At 42.1% G+C, this 20,006-nt stretch overlaps 1 protein-coding gene across 1 annotated transcript; it reads left to right on the top strand.

The window, feature by feature from the left end:
- The first annotated feature begins 1,116 nt into the window (after nucleotides 1-1,116).
- tspy (testis specific protein Y-linked) lies at nucleotides 1,117-10,597 on the top strand. The gene is made up of 8 exons (XM_061735225.1): nucleotides 1,117-2,836; nucleotides 3,259-3,336; nucleotides 3,425-3,536; nucleotides 3,793-3,947; nucleotides 6,106-6,182; nucleotides 6,406-6,596; nucleotides 7,454-7,543; nucleotides 8,755-10,597. Exons 1-8 carry the CDS (start codon nucleotides 1,547-1,549, stop codon nucleotides 8,799-8,801), a joined length of 2,040 nt encoding a protein of 679 aa, XP_061591209.1. The 5' UTR covers nucleotides 1,117-1,546; the 3' UTR covers nucleotides 8,802-10,597.
- Nucleotides 10,598-20,006: the final 9,409 nt, after the last annotated feature.

The raw sequence follows: 20,006 nt of genomic DNA, 5'->3' as shown, positions 1-20,006 counted from the left end.
TTCGGGCTGGCTAAACGCCCATTACTGGTGATATCAAAATAAATATGAACAAATTAAGGCATTTTTACTTATTAAAATACAAATTCCGCAAAATATTCATTTATCATAGATTTTAAGTGACCAGTTTGCTGCTGGAATCTCTGCGGATATTGATGGAAATGTGCATGCACTGAAGCTACAATGCATTCTTCATCACAAGCTTTGTCTATGATACATTATATTTATTTAGCGTTTCTGCCACTTGATTAAACTGTCCTGATGAAATGTTTGTAATCTTGTACTCTGTTGGCTGTTTGATTAATGCAATTCCAACTGTGTCATAATTATGGACGAGCGCTTCCAATCTAAAAGGCAGCCTCGCATAAACGGTAAATAACTTGTGGCCTACCTGTAATTTGCAAGTGAGAGGGGGGGTGGGGGCATGTTTTCAATAAAGTCATCTGCATTTATTCTGAGAAAGCTCATGCTAAATTTGACGCAATGGTAACCATTGTACAGACGCTCCGTGCGTAGTTTGCGCGTCCTATTGGTTGCATCAGTGATACGTCAAATGAAGGGCATGTGATACATTGTAGAGGTGGATATTTCTGCATTTTCCCGTTTAAACAGACGTCTGCTGTTCTTTTGCTCCCTAACTCCTTTGTCGTTCATGTTTTCCCTGCATGAGTGATGGGGCTCCACCTGCGCGCTCAGGTTCTGCACACATTTTGGGACAATCTTTGAACAGTCTCAGAGTAAAGGGACCCAAACTGCTCTCGTGGACTGGTTCAGGTTATAAAATGACACACAGGCCTCGTCCATCCTGCACACGAAAACATAAATAATACATTATCTTTAAGTCAAATTCATAATTACATATGGATTTGCTTTGAGGTGCTTAATCCGAGTTTCCTACATTTAAACGTTGTCCTATCAATTATAATATTAAAATACCGGTACAACACCCTAGAGGGTAGTTTAAGATTAATTATATTTATACGCTCCGCTTTTCACGCAGGAAACCCGGTGTTCTGTCGATCCTTGCGCCCCGTCGATAAATGCTACTCTGTAGTTCTGCGCACGCGCACAGTCGATTTTCAAAGTTAGCTTTTTTAATAGGGTAGCAAAAATCAGCAGGACACCGGGGAGTACGCTATGCTATGACGCGCCACACGCCCCGGTCGGTGATTGGTGGAGCCGTTTAAGCGCGGCGCGCCGCAGCCAATCAGAGTCGTGTTGTTTCTGTGGCGTCGCTGCGCGGGTAGCGCGCTAACGGAGGATACAACATAAAACTAGTGTAAACAACGCGCCTTCCCGTTCACGGCCGCTTTGCTTGGCTGCTTTTGGTGACCCGGACCGAGCCCCTTCACCTGCGGGGATATATCTGTGCTGAGGTCGTATCTGCGGGGGTTTGTGTGAGGACGCAGCAGCAGCCGAGCCCCGCCAGCTAACGTTAGCCGCAGCTCGAGTCGCAGCTTCCTGCTGCGAGCAGCATGTAGCTGCTCCGCCCGAGCACACACACCCGCGGAGAGTTCATCCATCCACACGCATCCACCAGCCCGCCAGCATGAGCGAGGTGACGGGCTGCCCGCGGCCCGCCGACCCCTCCGCGCCCAGGAAGCGGGCTCCGTCCCCCGGCCAGGGCCGCGCCGGCGCCGGGGCCCCCAAGTTCACCAAAGTGGGGGACTCCGGGGCCACCGACACCGGGGAGACTCTGGACTCTAGTAGGAACTGTGAGGGGGAGAGTAGAGAGGAGATCGGGGGGGGATCTGCAGGCAGCGGGGACCTGAAGACTCACCGGGAAGCAGATGGCGCGCTGCCCGCCGACAGCGCTGCCCCCGCCGGCCACGATGCAGCCACCGCCGGCCACAAGCTGCAGGTACCCGGGGGTACCAAGCTGCAGGGATCCGGGGACCACAAGGTGCAGGGATCCGGGGACCACAAGGTGCAGAAATCCGGGGATCACAAGGTGCAGGGTTCTGGGGATCACAAGCTCCAGGGAACTGGGGGCAAGAAGCTCCAGGGATCCGGGGATCATATGGTGCAGAAATCCGGGGATCACAAGGTGCAGGGATCCGGGGATCACAAGGTGCAGGGATCCGGGGATCACAAGGTGCAGGGATCCGGAGATCACAAGGTGCAGGGATCTGGGGATCCCAAGGTGCAGGGATCCGGGGATCACAAGGTGCAGGGATCCGGGGATCACAAGGTGCAGGGTTCTGGGGATCACAAGCTCCAGGGCTCCAAGCCCACCCCGACTCCCGCGGACAAATGTGACTCCGCAGCCGCCATCGCAGCCGCCGAAGCGCTGGCCAGCCTCACCGGAGGAGACGGGGAGGACAGTCGAGAGACTCCGTGCTCCTCCGAGAAAAAGGAGAAACCCGTCAAACACGGCAGCAAGTACAGACAGCAGCGCGGAGCAGGAGGAGGAGGTCACCAGTCCTCCTCCAAAGTGAGCTCCAAGACCCAGGCGGCCGCAGCAGACAGCTCCACATCAGTCCACAGCACCGACAAAAAAGAAGAAGGAGAAGTTGGAGCAGATGCGCCCCAGGTGCCGGATGAGGGGGATGAGTCCGTGTCTGGATCGGGATCTTCCTCCACTCCGAGCTCATCCTTCCCGTCAGAAAACGAGGACAACGACGATGGGGAGTGTGCCATCGTCTCGGTGAAGATGGCCCCGGAGATCAGGCAGTCCGTCGCCCTGCTGGCACAAGTGCAGATGAGGCTGGAGGCTCTGGAGAAGAGGAGCGCCAGGCTGCACCAGCGTCTGGAGCAGAAGATCGGTCGCCAGAGGCGCCCGCAGCTGGATCAGAGGAGCTCCATCACCAAAACCATCCCCGGCTTCTGGGTCACTGCTGTATCCTTCACGTGAAAACTGTCCCACACACATCCTTCCTGCTGTGGTTATGAGTATTTGACAGAGGTGTATAATCCATAAAGTAAAAATCCTGTCCAGCAGTTGTTCCAACCCTCTGAAGAAGCATGTGAAGACAATACTACAGCAATTTCTGCTGTTTGCAACATGGGAATTGGTTGTTTTTTGCAGAGGTGTTTAATCCAGATGCCATAAAGTAAAAACCCTGCTGTGTTTCTGGATCAGCCTGTACATTTAGAACAGGTGTTTTCACTAACAATCTACCATTTACCTGCAGAGGAGCCAGTATTTGGTTGGAACAACTGCTGGACTGGATTTTTACTTCATGGCACCTGGATTATCCACCTCTGGTATTTGAAATGAATGTGTTTAGGGTTTTTTCTGTCTTAACTCTGATGCCACAGCTGTTGAATCATCCCCATCTCTCAGCTCACATTGATGAAACTGATGAAGATGCTCTTAGTTACATGACTGATCTTGAGGTAAGACCCCCGGTGTCCAGTTCTTCCATATTTAACTACTGCACTTGCCGAGCAGTAAACTTCAGTCTTTTGCTGGTACATTTCTCAGATTGAATCTTTCAAGAACAACAAACTGGGATACAGGATTCGCTTTCACTTCAGACGAAACCCATATTTCCAGAATAACATCATCATGAAGGAGCTGCATCTTGGGATGGGAGGTAAACATGAGTGTGATGATGTCAAAGAATAGATGTCATGTATATTTACATAATTACAAAAAGTCAGACTTTTTACCACGGCATTTTAAATAATGTGCATTTGGATGATATCATGTCTATGCCAAATTTTGGATGTTCAGCAAATGCAGCTAAAGTAGTAAATTCATGTACAATTTGTAGAGGAGAAATATATTTAAAACAAAAAAAAAACTTAATACTGAATCAAGTCCTGATCGTTTGTCTATCATGATTTCAGGGTCTCCCATGTCCTTCTCCAACCCCATCCTGTGGCATCGTGGACACAACTTGACAGCTCACAGCGAGCCCAGGAAGTCATCGCGTGGGGTTTACGAGACCTTCTTCAGCTGGTTCAGTGACCACAGTAACCCTGGACAAGATGATGTCGCTCAGGTACAGATGACCTCTCTCTCATTCTGATGTTGTTGTTTAACAATATATGGACATTTGAAACATTTTGTCTCTTCTAATATCTTGTATTAACTGTAGGCAGGTCACATCTGGCCATAGAATATGTCTCCATATTCGTCTTTACGAACTTCTGATGATCAGTCCTCAATTAGCCGATTTTATAAGCAAATCAACATTTAAATTACTGTTTGCAAAGACAAACTGGCAGAAAAGGCTGCGACCCAGAAGACACTTGGCGGCCATCCGTTTTTTGTTTTGAAATCACAAAATAAAAATAGAGAAATAATCCAAAATAATCAGTTTCCCATCTTTTGTTTTGATAATAAAAAACGGAAAACGGATCGTTATCCATTATCCGTTATCCGATTTCATTGATGTTTGAAAATCAAAATTGGGAATTAAAACAGCGAGTGGAAAACTCTATTCTATTTCCTATTCGTTTCCAATGGGGGGGGGCAGTATGTTAGAGTTCAGTACATGTTATTGATTGGACGCTGCTTTTTTTTGACGCAGCTGAACAGACTGTCACAACATCACTGCAGTTTCATGACGGAGTGAAGACAGATTACAGATTAAACTCATGATTCACTCCCAGGTTTCATATTTGATTTATTTTCTGTTTCAAAATGTAAAAAATCTAAAACTATTAATTTTCAATCTGATCAACAAAAGCCTCTCACCTGAAATGAGCTGGGATAGGCTCCAGCAGACCCCCGTGACCCCGCAAGGGATAAAGCGGGTATAGATTACGGATGGATGGATGATCAACAAAAGAACCAGAAACAACTTTCTTCATTTATTACTGCGCATGTGCAATCCCCCCATTTGTCCAATCCTTGTTTTCAGTATCCTTGGAAACAAATATGAAATAGAGAAAAGAGTTTTCCACTCGCTGTTTTAATTCCAAATTTCGATTTTCAAACACATCAATGAAATCTGATAACGGATAACAATCCATTTTCCGTTTTCCGTTTTTTTATTATCAAAACAAAAGATGGGAAACGGATTATTTTGGATTATTTCTCTATTTTTATTTTGTCATTTAAAAACAAAAAACGGATGGCTGCGAAGTACACGGACCGGGGGAACTATTATTTCTAAAATTATGCTGCTGTGCTCTGAAATATGTTGAGACCATCTCAACCTTCTTTTTTCTTTTTCTTTTTTTATCCCCCAGAGAGGGTTTTGTTGTATAAGAAATACAAACTTTTGTTTGTCTCGACACACTTTTGAGAATCAGGTTTTAATGACTAGTTTTGTCTTAACACGAGACAAGAGGTCATCTTCGTCAGATATATATTCATACTAACTTGCAAGCAGCAGAAATGGCAGTGTTTTGTTTACACCATACTGACTTGGCAAGTCCAAGGCTGGGTGTGCCGTGTGTAATTTTCTCACTCATGACGCAGGTTTGACCCCGCCTTCCCCTCTGTTCTCGACTGCAACGAGGGGTTACAGAATTTTTCTTATCGTTTTCATCTCGGCTGCATTTTCTGGTTTTTATCTTCTTTTTTTTTTGTTGTTTTTTTTCCCAAGCAGCTAGACTTTAAATTCAGCAACACTTCACCGTGTGTATTAACACATTTTTACTCCTTTCTGTCTAGCAGAGGAGCAGTCTATCACCTGCAAAAAAGTTAATACAATGTTTTATTAGAATTCAGTTGTATTAAAATACAGTTTGTGGGCAGCAAAGAAATATTGAATTTTGACACAAATTGAAAGTATATGAAATAAAAAGTAATCTACTACTGCTAGACAAAATTGGTGATGTTAATTTTATTTAGTAATAAACACTTAGAAATAGAATTTTCAGTATATTACTTCACATGTCAGGCATTAATGGTTTATGTGAATTTACAGATGAAACGTATTTATGTATATAACACATCAGCTGTCTTTCTGTGTCATGCAAGCAGTGTATTTTCATTGGAGACTGAGCAGGCATAAAGTGCGCAATGATTTAAAAGGCGGAAAAAAAGATTTCCTGTTTCTTGTATTTGTTTTAAATTAAATTTGTGAGTCATTTTTGGACACATGGTGCCCAAACCCGTCTCCTGTTGGCATGCTTTGTTGAAACCCATGAGAAAACACCCACTCAACATGCAGAGATGTTCAAGATATGGTTTGTGTGATTGCACAGATCCTTAAGGACGACCTGTACAGAGACCCGCTGAGATACTACCTCACACCTCTCTGGGAACCAAGGGAGAACGGCAGGTAAAACATCCATTCCTTATCCAGAAACCATTTATTACGTTGTAATTTCTAGAAATATCCTCTGTTGCAATGTAGTTTGTGTGCTAACTAACAGTTTTCACATATTGTGAGCTGCAGATAACAGCAGGTGATATCCAAAGAATGCGCATGTGTGCCGCGCACGTATGCTTGTGAACAACTTTTAGTTAAACATTTTTTTTCTTCCTCTTTTCATTTCCATTAGCGGCACTGAGGCGCGAGCAGCTGACAACAGTAACGGAGACGAGTGTGTGGTGATCTCTGACTCGGATGACGAGCCGGGGGAAGAGCCTGTTGTGGCTAAACACGGCCCCAGTAGGGAGCCGAGGGAGGAAGAGGAGGAGGAGGAAGACGAGGAGGGGGAGGAGGACGATGACGACAGGGGGGCAAGTGCAGGTAAAAGCACAAGTGCTAAAAACGGTTCACCACCTCCAATTTTACCCACATACATTTTAAGATTATTTTTGTTTATTTGGAAAAGGTGTACAGTAATCCCTGGCTATAACCCCGTTCACCTTTCACGTCTCGCTGCTTCACGGATTTGCATTGTGCATCGTGTTCTGCATTCTGATTGGCTAAACAGTCTCCCCGCTTCTTCACTTCCTGTGTCAATAACGTTGGTTGCTTAGCAACAAGCTGAGAAAGCCCAATGAGCTTCAGCAGCAGCTCAAGAACGGGACCTTTGATGAATCGTTCATTACAGTCTCAGATATAATCCATGGTGGCATGTCTGTTTAGAAGAAGAAAAAAGAGCGACAACAACGACCATAACTATGTTCTTCTCTGGAAAAAACACCCCTGCACCGCGGCTTTAGGAGAAAAAGACGCCACAGAGAGAGTCAGGATGCAGCAGCATCAGAACAACAGCGAGTCACAATCTGTCCTACTGTACTTATTGTATTTTTTTTTCATAACCATTTTTCATTTTCTCCTGTTCAAATCCAATGAATCAGGTCGTGGTGGGGCTCATCTCCCTAATTTAAAGCCTTGTATAATAATTGTGTAAAAAAATAAAAAAAAGGTTGCTACTTCGCGGATTTCACTTATCACGGGTTCTTTTTTGAAACGTACCCCCCGCGAAAAACCAGGGATTACTGTAAAACTATTTTAGATATCACATCCAATGTTGCTGTCACTTATGTTGCGAATGAGAAGCTGGGGCTTCTTAGAGTTAATTGTGTTGTGTTGCATGCACACAAAATGTTTGAGTAGTTTGGGCAAAACTGAGTGAATAACAAAAGTCTCCTCCTCAGATGAGAGCCAGGAAGAGGAAGAAGAGGAAGAGGAGGATGGTGATGATGGTGGTGGCGGCGGCGGTGGTGGTGAAGAAATTGTGATTGATGGTAAGACATCACTTTCAGCAGCGTTACAAATTGACTGATATCGATGACCAGTGGGAGGCAGGGGGACCTGTGGGGGAATCATTTTATTTTTTATTCAGTGCGTTTACATGGGAAATTTAATTCCTCTTTAATTCAGAATTAAAATGAAATCCGATTTAAAATGAGTAAAAATTACCATGTAAACACCTAATTCCGAATGAAAATGGTAATTCCGAAGTAAGTGGCTGGTTTATTCCGATTTTAAATCCGAATAGAATAATTCCACGATCATGTATTCACTTATTCCTCTATAAATTAATTCCGGTCTTTCTTTCTGCTCGTTCTCTCGCCCGTCTGTCTCCATGACGCTTATATTCCGCGCTGGGCTGGTTTTCCAAACAAAGTTTCAAGATTGCAGCACGCAGTAAACGCTGGTCAAGAGCAGAGACCATTTATTTAATAAATAGCTTGGAGGACCTGGAAATAATTAAAAGAACAGATGGAAACAGGAAACATCAAAATTGTGAGCTTTTCAAAGTTGTAGCTAAGTAGCTAAGTTTGTTTTTCTTCCGGTAGACGTACAGTAACTTCCGGTCCCCCCCCCTATCCAATCAGAACCTTCCCAACCCCAGACCTTAAGAGGAATTGGATAAAGCCGATCAAACGTGTTTTCCATGTAAACCTCAATTCGGAATTACTATTTCCATGTAAACTCGAAGGAAAATAGTTTAATTCGGAATTATTTAATTCGGAATTAAAAAACATCAACATGTAACCGTGGCCATTTCTTCCTTCCTTATTTCCTTTTTTGAAATTTTTATTAAAGGAGCTTGAGGCAGGATTTATGAAAAAAATTTGTATACGTTTTAAGTTTTCTAGTAATAATGTCAGATGAAGCGTTCCAAACCAAAAAGAATGAGTCCTCTAGTGTATCTCTCCGTTGCCTTGAACAGGCTGTGTGCTGCAAAATGTGCTGCAATTGTGACCGGAATTTCCCGCGCTGTCCTGCGGATGTGACGTCACATGACGCTGCATGCACGTTCTCCCCGTTCTCCCGTGCCGGCTTCACTGTTGGCTGCAGTACCCCCGACGGCCGTCGTGGCGAAGGGTGGCGCTAGAGAGTCTCATTTCTTAAAAGGAGCCTCATGCTCATTTTTAAAGGAAGAAAAAAAAAAGTTTTAAAATTGAACCGTCGACCTCTTCAGATGATGGGTGTTATTTCTGCTCCGTAGGCTCTGATGACAGTGACCAAGAGGAGGACGAAGAGGACGAGGCCTAAGAAAGTGATGACGAAGAGGAATTGAACACTAATCGGCAACAACATTAAAACCACCGTAACATCGTTTAAACCCCCACATCTAGATCCACTCTGAGCCGTCAGCTTGCGGGCGCAGGATCTCTGCAACGGTCCTGTGGTTCCCGGCACTGGGACGGCTCTGGTGGGCTGGAAACCTGGAGACCTGGAGACCTGTCATCACCTGAAGCTGCTCTTCGTGTGCCGGGAGTCTCTCTCCAGCTGTTTTTGTGGGGGGCGCTCGGTCTGTAGCAATGAAAAGGTGGTGGCATGTGTGGAAATAAACATCTACTTAAATGCCGGGACCCACGATTTCCCACCAGAACATTTTTAGGAAAGATATTGCCTGCTTCAGCTCCCTGTGGTTTTAATATTGTGACTGAGCGGTGTCTGTTGAAGCGGCAGAGCCACCATCGGGACCAGAGACTCGGAAGAAGAAGAGGAGGCTCAGTCTAGGATGGCCAACAGTGGATTGGGGGGAAAAAAATCCCTCTTTTATGCACAAAATATCAGTTTTATACCTAAAATATACAGAAGCTTTTTAAATCAGGGTTAAGAATAACAATAAAGCCAAGGCAGCATGTCTCCCTCTGTTTTTTTTTTACAGACAGTACTATGTATTCTAAAGTACTCTCATTCACTTTTTACTTTTTGGGGTTTTTTTTTCCTGAACACGCCTATCTTTTGCCCAACAGCTCAAACAAATGATGTTATTTTTGTTCAGTGAGGAAGCGTACGTGCAGTCAGATGGGAATGCTTGTTCATTTTTGTGTAGCAGATCCTTCCCAGGACTAACGCTTGGTTTCATCAGAGGCATTATTACTGGTCATTTCAGTCTGACGTTTAGGATTTTTATTTAAAACCGACGCGTGTCGAAACAAATGTCACAAGCTCAACATGATACAATGACAGTACTTTCAGACGCTCTGAGTACTGAGCCAAACTGTGACCTCAGGGATGATCATGGTGGTAGTTGTACCGAACGAATCCTAATAAGTTTCAGTCGCTTGTACACACATTATTGTTGGTTGGTTGTAAATAAATGTCTGCTGTAGTAAATAGGAATGATGATTATTTTAATAGACTACCAGTGTTTTTTTTTCCCCCTCTTTATTCTACATGTTCTGCCATGTTACAGAACAACCTCCACATTTTAAAAACCATCTTTGATGTCTTGTGATTATTGCATAGTTTGACCAATGGTTCCGTGGATTCCTGCATTTTTGTAATATGTCCCTTAAATCATTAATTTTAAAATTTCTCTGCATTTTGAATTAATTTGAATTTTCATACTTAAACATCTTTTTTATGTGTAATGTGTATTAAATTTTGTTTCCTTAAAACTGGTATTTATTAATTTTTTTTCTACACATTCACGTTCTGGCATGCCTGAACTGTAAGACAGGCTAGTGATAGCACTTGCGAGGCTGTATAGAGGAAGTCTACTGTGCACGTGTAAATGTTTAATTCACGGCAACATCATGTGGTGCACTGTAACAAAACGGCATTTGTATTTGCATACTTTTCTTAGTTATAAACTTGTAAATAATACTTTGTTCTCTTTTGGATAATACAGACCGTGTTTAATCCATGAATGGATTTATTAGCAAATTTGGAGTTTTTCACTGACCTGTTCAGAAAGTTATATTTTGTGTGCCGTGTTTTATAGAATGCTGTAGTTATAAATACCTACATGTGCGTTGCTTTGGTTGATTTTCATTTGCTTTAAAGATAAATGTTCACCTTTTGGTTCAGACTTAATAAAGTAGACAATTGTCTAACCTGGCTGTCTTTGTGCTTTGCATTCACAGTTGCCATGCACAACTAATATACACACACACACACACACACATATATATATATATATATATATATATATATATTAGTGGTGGGGGAAAAAAATCGATATTGCAATATATTGTTGCGCTAAATATATTGTGCGATAAATAATCGATAAACTGACGGCAAATATCGATATTTTATTACAACACATAATGTTGTCACCGCACTATTGTTCATGCACTTTAATTTGTCCAACTGTACAGTGTTTACATTTACAAGACTAGGGGCCTGTACTACGAAGCGGGATTTGGGGTTAGCGAGGTAACTTCAGGTTTAACCCTGGGTTTTCAGGACTACGACGGTGGTTCACTTCTTAGCGGGGCACATCGCCATGGTAACTTATGCTGAACCGCTAACCTGCTCCGGAGCAGGTTATGTTCGAGATACAGATCGCCGGGTGTAAAAGCACCGCCCACTGACCAATCAGCTCTCTTGGAAAATGGCATGCCCTTTCGAAGAGAATCCAGTGGAGCTCGCTGCGCGGATCGTGAGAGGATCCCTCCGAAGAGAACGCGTATTCAGGGACCACCAAAACCCCTTTGCTTTCCCTGATGAGTACCTATGAACGATCCAAAAAAAAAGGAAAAAAAGAAAAAAGAGGTGGAGGAGAAAATAAAAAATAAATCAATCAATGAATAAATAAAACAAATCATCACCCAAAATCCGATGTACAGTCAATCCAAAACTAATACCAATTAAATAAATAAATCAAGAAGAAATGAAAAAGAAGATGCATTTGTAAGGGGATAGCAAAAAAGGGATTTTCAATTTCGTCCCTCGAACATTCTGAGAAGTCACTTTAAAATACTAAATACCCCCCTCCTGAAAAAATAAAAAATTAAATAAAATAAATAAAAAAACCCAATTCTTTGGTACAGCATCAGCACAAGTTATCGGTCAACAACAATAGTTATAGAACCAATATATACAGACTGTCTCAGAAAATTAGAATATTGTGATTTTCTGTAATGCAAACACAAAAACAAAAAAAATGTCATACATTCTGGATTCATTACAAATCAACTGAAATATTGCAAGCCTTTTATTATTTTAATATTGCTGATCATGGTTTACAGTTTAAGATTAAGATTCCCAGAATATTCTAATATATGTTTATATCCCTATGAATTTACGCATTTATACAGTCAGCGATCTTTTGCCAGCTGTCTTTCCTGCATTTTGCAGCTGCAACTGTGTTGCTTTTTGCCTGTATTATATGCCTATACTCATCATATTTCCGTAAAATTATTGTTTGCTCTTCGCTACTGAAATAAGCGGCTCTGACAGCGGACTTCTCCATGCTTGCGATTGGTCATGCGCTGAAAACACCGCCCCTTTTATGTGCACGCGCTCATATCCAGATTGGAGAAACCTGGGTTGATATACCGAGTTGATAACCGCCGTCGTGTGACCGCTTAGCGTGATTGCAATTGTCCCGCTTAGTGAATCTGGATAAGGAAAAGATATCCTGGATATGTTGAACTTGCTTCGTAGTACAGGCCCCAGGAGGCAGTGAGCTATTATGCAAAGTTAAGTTGCTTACTGACTTTTCAATATTAGAAACAAAGCAGTGCACTGTCCTGGTTTATATAAGATAGGAGATAACATAAAATAGTCCTTTATTACTCCCTCAATGGGGAAACTCACAATATATATATAGATATATAAAACATGTTATTAATCTTCATGCACTTTAATAGTCCAGCTGTTCAGTGTTTACATTTACAAGCCTAGCTATTACTATGCCAAGCATTGAATAAATGCATAACTACAGACCTTTTCCTTTTTATGGGTATTTTTTCTTTTTCAGTCAGTTACCCGTATCGTTCCACCCCTAATATATATATATATATATATATATATATTTTTTTTTTTTATTATTTTAAAATTGACCCATATATATATATATATATATATATATATATATATATATATATATATATATATATATATATATATATATATATATATATATATATATATATATATACACAGTATATATATATATATATATATATATATATATATTTATATTGTATATAGTATATATATATATATATATACACAGTATATATATATATATATATATATATATATATATATATATATATATATATATATATATATATATATATATGGGTCAATTTTAAAATAATAAAAAAAACAATATCTATTGCAGTAGTTCAAACATTAAGAATGTTGTATACACATAAATTCATATAAAAATGTTAAATTAAGTGATTTCAGAGTTTTTTGTCAAGATGAATTGGCACTAGCCTTGAAAAAGGTCAAGTGGTGCAACCGTGATTCATATTAAAATAAATTAATTTCCTTAACATCTTGACATCTTTTTTTTTACAAGTCTTCAGTATTATACAAAAATGGTTGTTTTTTTTAATGGTCGCGCCACATGATATTTCATAAAATGGACATCAGTCAAACTTTGTTTGTATATTATGATGGAAATATAAATACAAATGTGTTGCAATCTTACACACTACAAGACAGTTCTGAAATCATGCCAGATAGAAGAAGATTGATTTAAAAACATTTAGAGTGATTTAAAAAAAAGTTTTAAAAACAAGAGTCGTGGTCGGACGGTCGCACCACATGACATTTTGACGCTTAAAAACAACAACAAAATATTTTTTTTGTAAAATTCAAGTGAGTCCATATGTGGGACAGGTAGTTCATATATATGGTATTTTTTTATCCATTTAAACCTTTTCTGAATTGAAAAACAATCTGTTTCTCAGAAAATATAGGCGTCACGTCATTGACCCATATATATATATATATATATATATATATATATATATATATATATATATATATATATATATATATATATATATATATATATATATATATATATATATATATATATATATATATATATATATACATATTTATATTTGTTTTTTGACTATTTTTATTTTTTTATTATTAGTATAATAATTATATTATTATTATTATTATTATTATTATTATTATTATTATTATTATTATTATTATTATTATTATTATTATTATTATATAATTATATTATTATACTTATTTTATTTTATTTTTCTTTCTTTCTGAGTCCTCTGCACCGCGCTGCCACCAGATGTCGCTGTTGCTAAGTTTGCCGGTGACTCAGGTGAACACGGAATGTCATGCAAGTCCCACGCAAGTGTTAAAAGATCTCAGGTGTGCTTTAATGATATACGCTACAGTCAAATATCGCCTAAAGTCTCTGAAACACAAAGGGAGTGGTGTTAAAGTGCCCATGAGAGACTTCTTAGAGCGCTCCCTCGACATGTTTGGCTGCAACGCAATTTGCTTTGAAGGTAAAAAAAAATAAAAAAATCAAGCGATAAAGCTGCTCTTTAATGTGCTTTATCTTTGATATGACGGCAGCGGTGTGATATCACCGGCGGTTTGAATGCAGAAATGCAAATAGCCCCAGGAAAGACATTTTTGGACAGGCCCAGACAAAGGAAGAGCAGCTCTGTTGCAATGGAACACTTAAACCCCTTGATTCCGCTTTTAATGCACAGCTATAAATATTCCACTTGCAAAAACCTGTCCTGTAGCAGCACCCAGAGTATGTCGTCCAGAATGGGCATCTACTATTAATACTGATGACGAAACGCGTCATGCCCCATGAGGTGATCCTGTGTTAACCACAGCATGTGCCTCGGCCTGGAAGAAGCTCCATTCAGCTTCACCCCAGAGCTCTGCCTGTTTCTGTGTTCATGAATTAATAATGAGCCTGGTTCCTACAATATTGATTATGACAAACTAAGTACAGATTGTTGGGAAGGCAAAACCGTCTTCAGGCTGCTTTGTGGTCGGGGGTTTGTCTGGGAAGCTTTTGTTATGTGCAAGGTGGTAAAAACCCTAAATGGGTTCTCTCGTGTACTTTACACTCCCCTGAGCTAAGCTCATGTTGTTACCGTACACAAATCATCTTGTCATGCTGCTTCATGCTCCCATGTTTTCTGTAGTTCTTCAAGTCTCAGGCCATGTAACAGCAAAATGGAAAAAAGAAGAAGGAAAGGATAAGACACAGCAGCTAATTATTCAGCGGTGTGTTGGGTGTTAGCAGGGATATTCTCTCCTGGAAAGTGTACCAAGTAAAGTCTTGTGCTGCTCTCTGAAGCTCGACTATCGGAGATAATCTGAGAGGCGGAGGTGGGGCCTCTGAACACCGACTACCTGTGTGTGTGTGTGTGTGTGTGTGTGTGTGTGTGTGTGTGTGTGTGTGTGTGTGTGCGTGTGTGTGTTTCAGTCTTGTTTGTAAAGGCTTGCATTCTTTCATGCATGCATGCCTGTTTGCAGGAGCCCTAAGCCACATACAAATTAGCATGTCTTTAACGCCGCGCTGCACATACGCGAGGCTGTCTGCTCGTCAGCGGATCAAGATGAAGCCCTGAATTTCAACTGCACAGAAAAAAAAGGGGGAAAAACAGCCGAGACTGAGACGGACGAGCGGCGTGAGCGTGATTGAGGGAAATGGATGAGCGCGGTGATAGCAGGGGCGGCCCGGGCCCTGACAGATACACACAGCAGATGGATGACTCCTATCTGGGAGATCACAGAGTGCACGCTCACACCCAGGCCCGCTAACAGGGAACCATGATCACACCAGACAGATGAATGGGCCTAGCACCCCCCCCCCCCAACCTCGGCAATCACACCGCACGCACCGCAGACGCCTGCACACAAGCGCCCGTGCACGCTAACGAATACACACACCTGCCTGACAGATGGAACAGATTGCAGCACTTTCGTTACCTTTGTGTCTTTGACATTGAAATTCACCTGGAGTCTGGTGTCTCAAGGATACGTGCGAAGAGAGCAGAGAGCAGAGAGCAGGGGCGTGAGCGCTAGATAAGAGATTTCAATTTAAATTCAGGCAGCGGAGTGTTTGTTTGTGCTCCTGCGCCGGCATGTGGACACATTTACACGTCCATGTTGGCGCTCGCAAACACCAGCGCTCCATTCTCACTTTTGTTTCATTTCTTCTCCACAAAGAACACAAACATAGTCTGTTTCCAGGGTTGAGATGGAGCAGCCGTCCTACATCCTGACAATAAATACCCCTTTGGACTGGTGCAGCGCCAAACACTTAACCATTAACCGGCTATTACCAAAGTCTCCTCAAAGAATGTTGACAGATTTACTTGAGAAAATACAAGGACGTTTCTCTCATGCATGTACTGTAAGGCCACCCCAGCCCCCCCCTCCCTCCAGCACACACCCCCTTGTTATTTTGCAAGAGCACTTCTCCAACAGCTGTTGATTCTCCCCGCTGCATTTTATAACAAGGGAGAGTGCCAGCCTCGTCTTCAAGGCAGATGGCGGCTGGCTGGGCCCTGAGGACACGTGGCGTGCTGGCCGACTGCAGACGGGCGGCTGCCGTCGCCGCGGTGACCCGGTCCTGTACACGGGCCTGTACACGGGCCTCTCCGCTCAGCGCGGGAGTCACCTCCCTTGCGTTCCAGTCGCGAGGTGAACAGGCCGTGACTGGAATGTGTGCCACGTATGCGCCCTTCATGTCAAAAATGTTCTCCATAGTTGCTCTCCTTTGATAATCAGTGGTGTGTGAAGTGCGTGTGTGTGTGTGTGGGGGGGGCGGGGGTCACACGGCACCTGTTCCCTTTATTAAAGTTTAATGTTTACATATTTTCTTACCTGTAGGGTGATAATTAGAAGACTAAAGGCTGCGTGAGATGGGTTCTGGTTGTTTTCTTTGTCCCTAGAGCTTCCTGAGAGGGTCATCGTCAGTCAGGAGCGATGCCCTGGAACTGTCTCCACGTCCTGGGCGTGTTCAGACACTCTTCACTTACTCAATATACCCCGTAACAGACCATCAGTGGGTCGAATAATAGGTTGTTGTTCCTCAAGAGGACGACACTCTGCTCGTAGGGTTGTCATGACTGATGTGTCTTCAGGGGCACCGTTTATCTGGAGGGGTTTGCTGCGCCTGCAGGGATAAATGTCCACCTCACACTTCACATTACCTAACAGAGGTGTCAAGTAACGAAGTACAAATACTTTGTTACCTTACTTAAAGGAGCTTGAGGCAGGATTTATGAAAAAAATCTGTATACATTTTATGTTTTCTAGTAATAATGTCAGATGAAGCGTTCTAAACCAAAAAGAATGAGCCCTCTAGTGTATCTCTCCTTTGCCTTGAACAGGCTGTGTGCTGCAAAATGTGCTGCAATTCCGGGCCGGAATTTCCCGCGCTGTCCTGCGGATGTGACGTCACATGACGCTGCATGCACGTTCTCCCCGTTCTCCTGTGCCGGCTTCACTGTTGGCTGCAGTACCCCCGACGGCCGTCGTGGTGAAGGGTGGCGCTAGAGAGTCTCATTTCTTAAAAGGAGCCTCATGCTCTTTTAAGTAGAAATTTTGGTTATCTATACTTCACTGGAGTAATTATTTTTCAGACGACTTTTTACTTTTACTCCTTACATTTTCACGCAATTATCTGTACTTTTTACTCCTTACCTTTTAAAAACAGCCTTGTTACTCTATTTCATTTCGGCCTTTAAAAAAAACTATCCAGTTAAATTTCGCCATCTGGATAGAGTGAATTTGGTTGCAGTTGTGGCACAGATGTTCTTGTCCAGTTTTGTTCTTACATCCGTTCCCTCAGATTCCTGCAACTAAACTTGGATGTACATTCCAATAAAGGTTAGGATAAATGATAACATGCCTCTGAAGTTTGACTTTTTGCACCATTACAATACTTATAGGCAACTAGTCATCATATCTGCTGCTCTCTGAAACACATGTTAATGCTCAATAGTACACATATATGGTTCTTTAATATATTTACATTATACTAAGATGCATTCATTTTCAATGGCTTTTGTCCTTAATGGCTTTTTTTCCCCCTTACATTACTTTTACTTTTATACTTTAAGTAGTTTTGAAACCAGTACTTTTATACTTTTACTTGAGTAAAAAACTTGAGTTGATACTTCAACTTCTACAGGAGTATTTTTAAACTCTAGTATCTATACTTCTACCTGAGTAATGAATGTGAATACTTTGGACACCTATGTTACCTAACTACCTCCATTATGGAGGAAGATCCCCTTGAAGGAGCTTTTCGTGGGCCAGAAAAAGTGTTGTTTTTCTAATCCTGGCTGTACAGAACTCATCCGTCACGCTGGCCCTCCTCATGCCGTTTCCTTCCCCTCACACCCGTACAGAGCAAAAATACCTGTTCCGGTGGAGAATCATTTCCTGTTGCTCTGTTAGAGGTGCGGCGTGCACGTGCTCGGTGAGATAAGGGCGGATGATGAAGTCGTGAAAGATACAGATGACGTTGGGCGGCGGATGGGCGGGTGGGACCGGGTCACTTTCCTGGTGCCCAAGTTTTCAACCACACGGAAACCTGAACTGAGCACACACTTATTAGTCACTTCCTCTGCTGGAAACAGAGGGATGCCTCCTGTGGGGCGAGAAACAAAGACCCCCTCCTGGTTACACTTTGACACACATGCTGCCGGGACGTCGTCACCTCTGGCTGACACCCAACGTTAGATATGCGAGTGTGAAAAAAGCCAAACCTATTAATGATCGCGTGCATTCAGAAAGTGCAGATTAAAGCCTTGAGGTTTTGTCAGCGAAAGCCCTCTGTGAACTTTTACACACTCACACAGCAACCTCACCTCCTGTGTTTATTTTATTTGACTGTCATGCAGGACTGTTACTCAGAATACACTCAGCCTCGGCTTTTGTGCCCTCTGTGCACCGAACTGCGTCACAGCTCCCTCTCAGAGCCGGTAATGATGAGAGGCGCTCAAAAAGCCCTTTGGACTTCAGGCTGGAAGCTGTGTTAACAGGATGGATGTCCTTTGCATCCAGCTGCCCGCCCCCCCTTTCGGCTGCTTTGTCACTGTCGCCATGAGCGCCGGAGCCAGCCAGGGAGGAATCCCAGGAATCTTTTTTTGGCTGACCGGGCTCTCATGTAGAGCCGAAGAGGGGATGGTGACATAGTCCCCATACGGCAGACCCTCTCCTCTGTCTATCATAGTGGATTTCAGCCCATGCTGGTGTATAAGAATAGTCTGTGACCCTCCCAGTGCCCTAAAAAAAACACCAAAATGGATCCAAAATAAAGGCTGAATGCCCAATACAGTTCAGCTGAATTATTCAGCTCAGGGGAACAGTGGCGTCAATTCAGTCCAAGCTAAGGTACGGCAAGGTTACGAGTCACAGAACTTAACTAGAGTATCAATCAACACGTCCAGCAAATACTCATCACACAAGTCTGCTATGGAGCTTATCTGTGTGGTCAAGAAAACTGGAACTTTTTCAAATGCAGTCTCGCTCACTGCAAAAACTCAAAATCTTACCAGCCGAGAATATTTGTCTTATTTCTAGTTAAAATGTCTAATTTTTTGTCAGAAAATCTCATTACACTTAAAACAAGAGTCATCACCAGAAAAATAACTTGTTATTTGACCATTTTCACCTGTTTCAAGTAAATTTTCACTTGAAATAAGTAGAAAAATCTGCCAGTGGGACAAGATTTATCTTTATCATTACAAGCAAAAAAATCTTGTTCCATTGGCAGATTTTTCCACTTATTTTAAGTGAAAATCTACTTGAAACAGGTGAAAATTGTTGTTTTTGAGTCTTGTCTTAAAGCAGCACAATGTTACTTTTCCACCTTAATATCATATTTCCAGAGTCATTGTGATGGAACATCAACTTCCAACAGGTTTAATGAACCTCTGTCATGGTCTGAGGGGTCTGTATCACCTTCACTGGCACTATGGAATTTTGAGGTGCATGGTAGGAACCCTGCCACACTACTGGTAAAGCACTACCACTTTTGTCCAAAGGAGCCGCCAAACTCAACAAAAGCTGAAAGTTACATTGTGCTGCTATAAATGTAATGAGATTTTTTTGACTAAAAATTAGACATTTTAACTAGAAATAAGACAAATATTCTTGTTAAGATTTTGAGTTTTTGCAGTGTAAAATAACTAGTGAAATCCATCATGTTGTTCTGATTTGCATTTGTAATTATTCTATATGTATTAAGTAATAGAATAATCAAATACAAAGAGTAATTCCATAAATGTATTTAAAAAACAAACATTTACATTTTCCCTTGAAGCCAAGGTGTGGCGGCCGCCGTACCCAATTGACGCCCCTGCAGGGGAAAATCATTTTGGATTCACCAAAAAATGACAAATGGAGTGCAGCAGTGTGTCCCAGGCAGCCAGTCCCCGGCACTGACGGGGTTAATCCTACCCATATGGTGGAGGAGAGGTTTGGCCCAGTGCTGCTGTGGGCCAACAGGAGTGGGAGGCTGGTGGGGGCAGAACAGAA

This window comes from Cololabis saira, chromosome 12 (genome assembly GCF_033807715.1).
Source record: "Cololabis saira isolate AMF1-May2022 chromosome 12, fColSai1.1, whole genome shotgun sequence".
NCBI classification, from domain to species: domain Eukaryota; kingdom Metazoa; phylum Chordata; class Actinopteri; order Beloniformes; family Belonidae; genus Cololabis; species Cololabis saira.
This window is presented reverse-complemented; position numbering and strand designations above follow the sequence as displayed.

Coding starts and splice junctions, on each gene's coding strand:
- tspy (XM_061735225.1), top strand. CDS start 1,547: ATGAGCGAGGTGACGGGCTGCCCGCGGCCCGCCGACCCCTCCGCGCCC. Junction 2,837..3,258: donor CCGGCTTCTGGGTCACTGCT/GTATCCTTCACG, acceptor CTGATGCCACAG/CTGTTGAATCATCCCCATCT. Junction 3,948..6,105: donor GACAAGATGATGTCGCTCAG/GTACAGATGACC, acceptor GTGATTGCACAG/ATCCTTAAGGACGACCTGTA.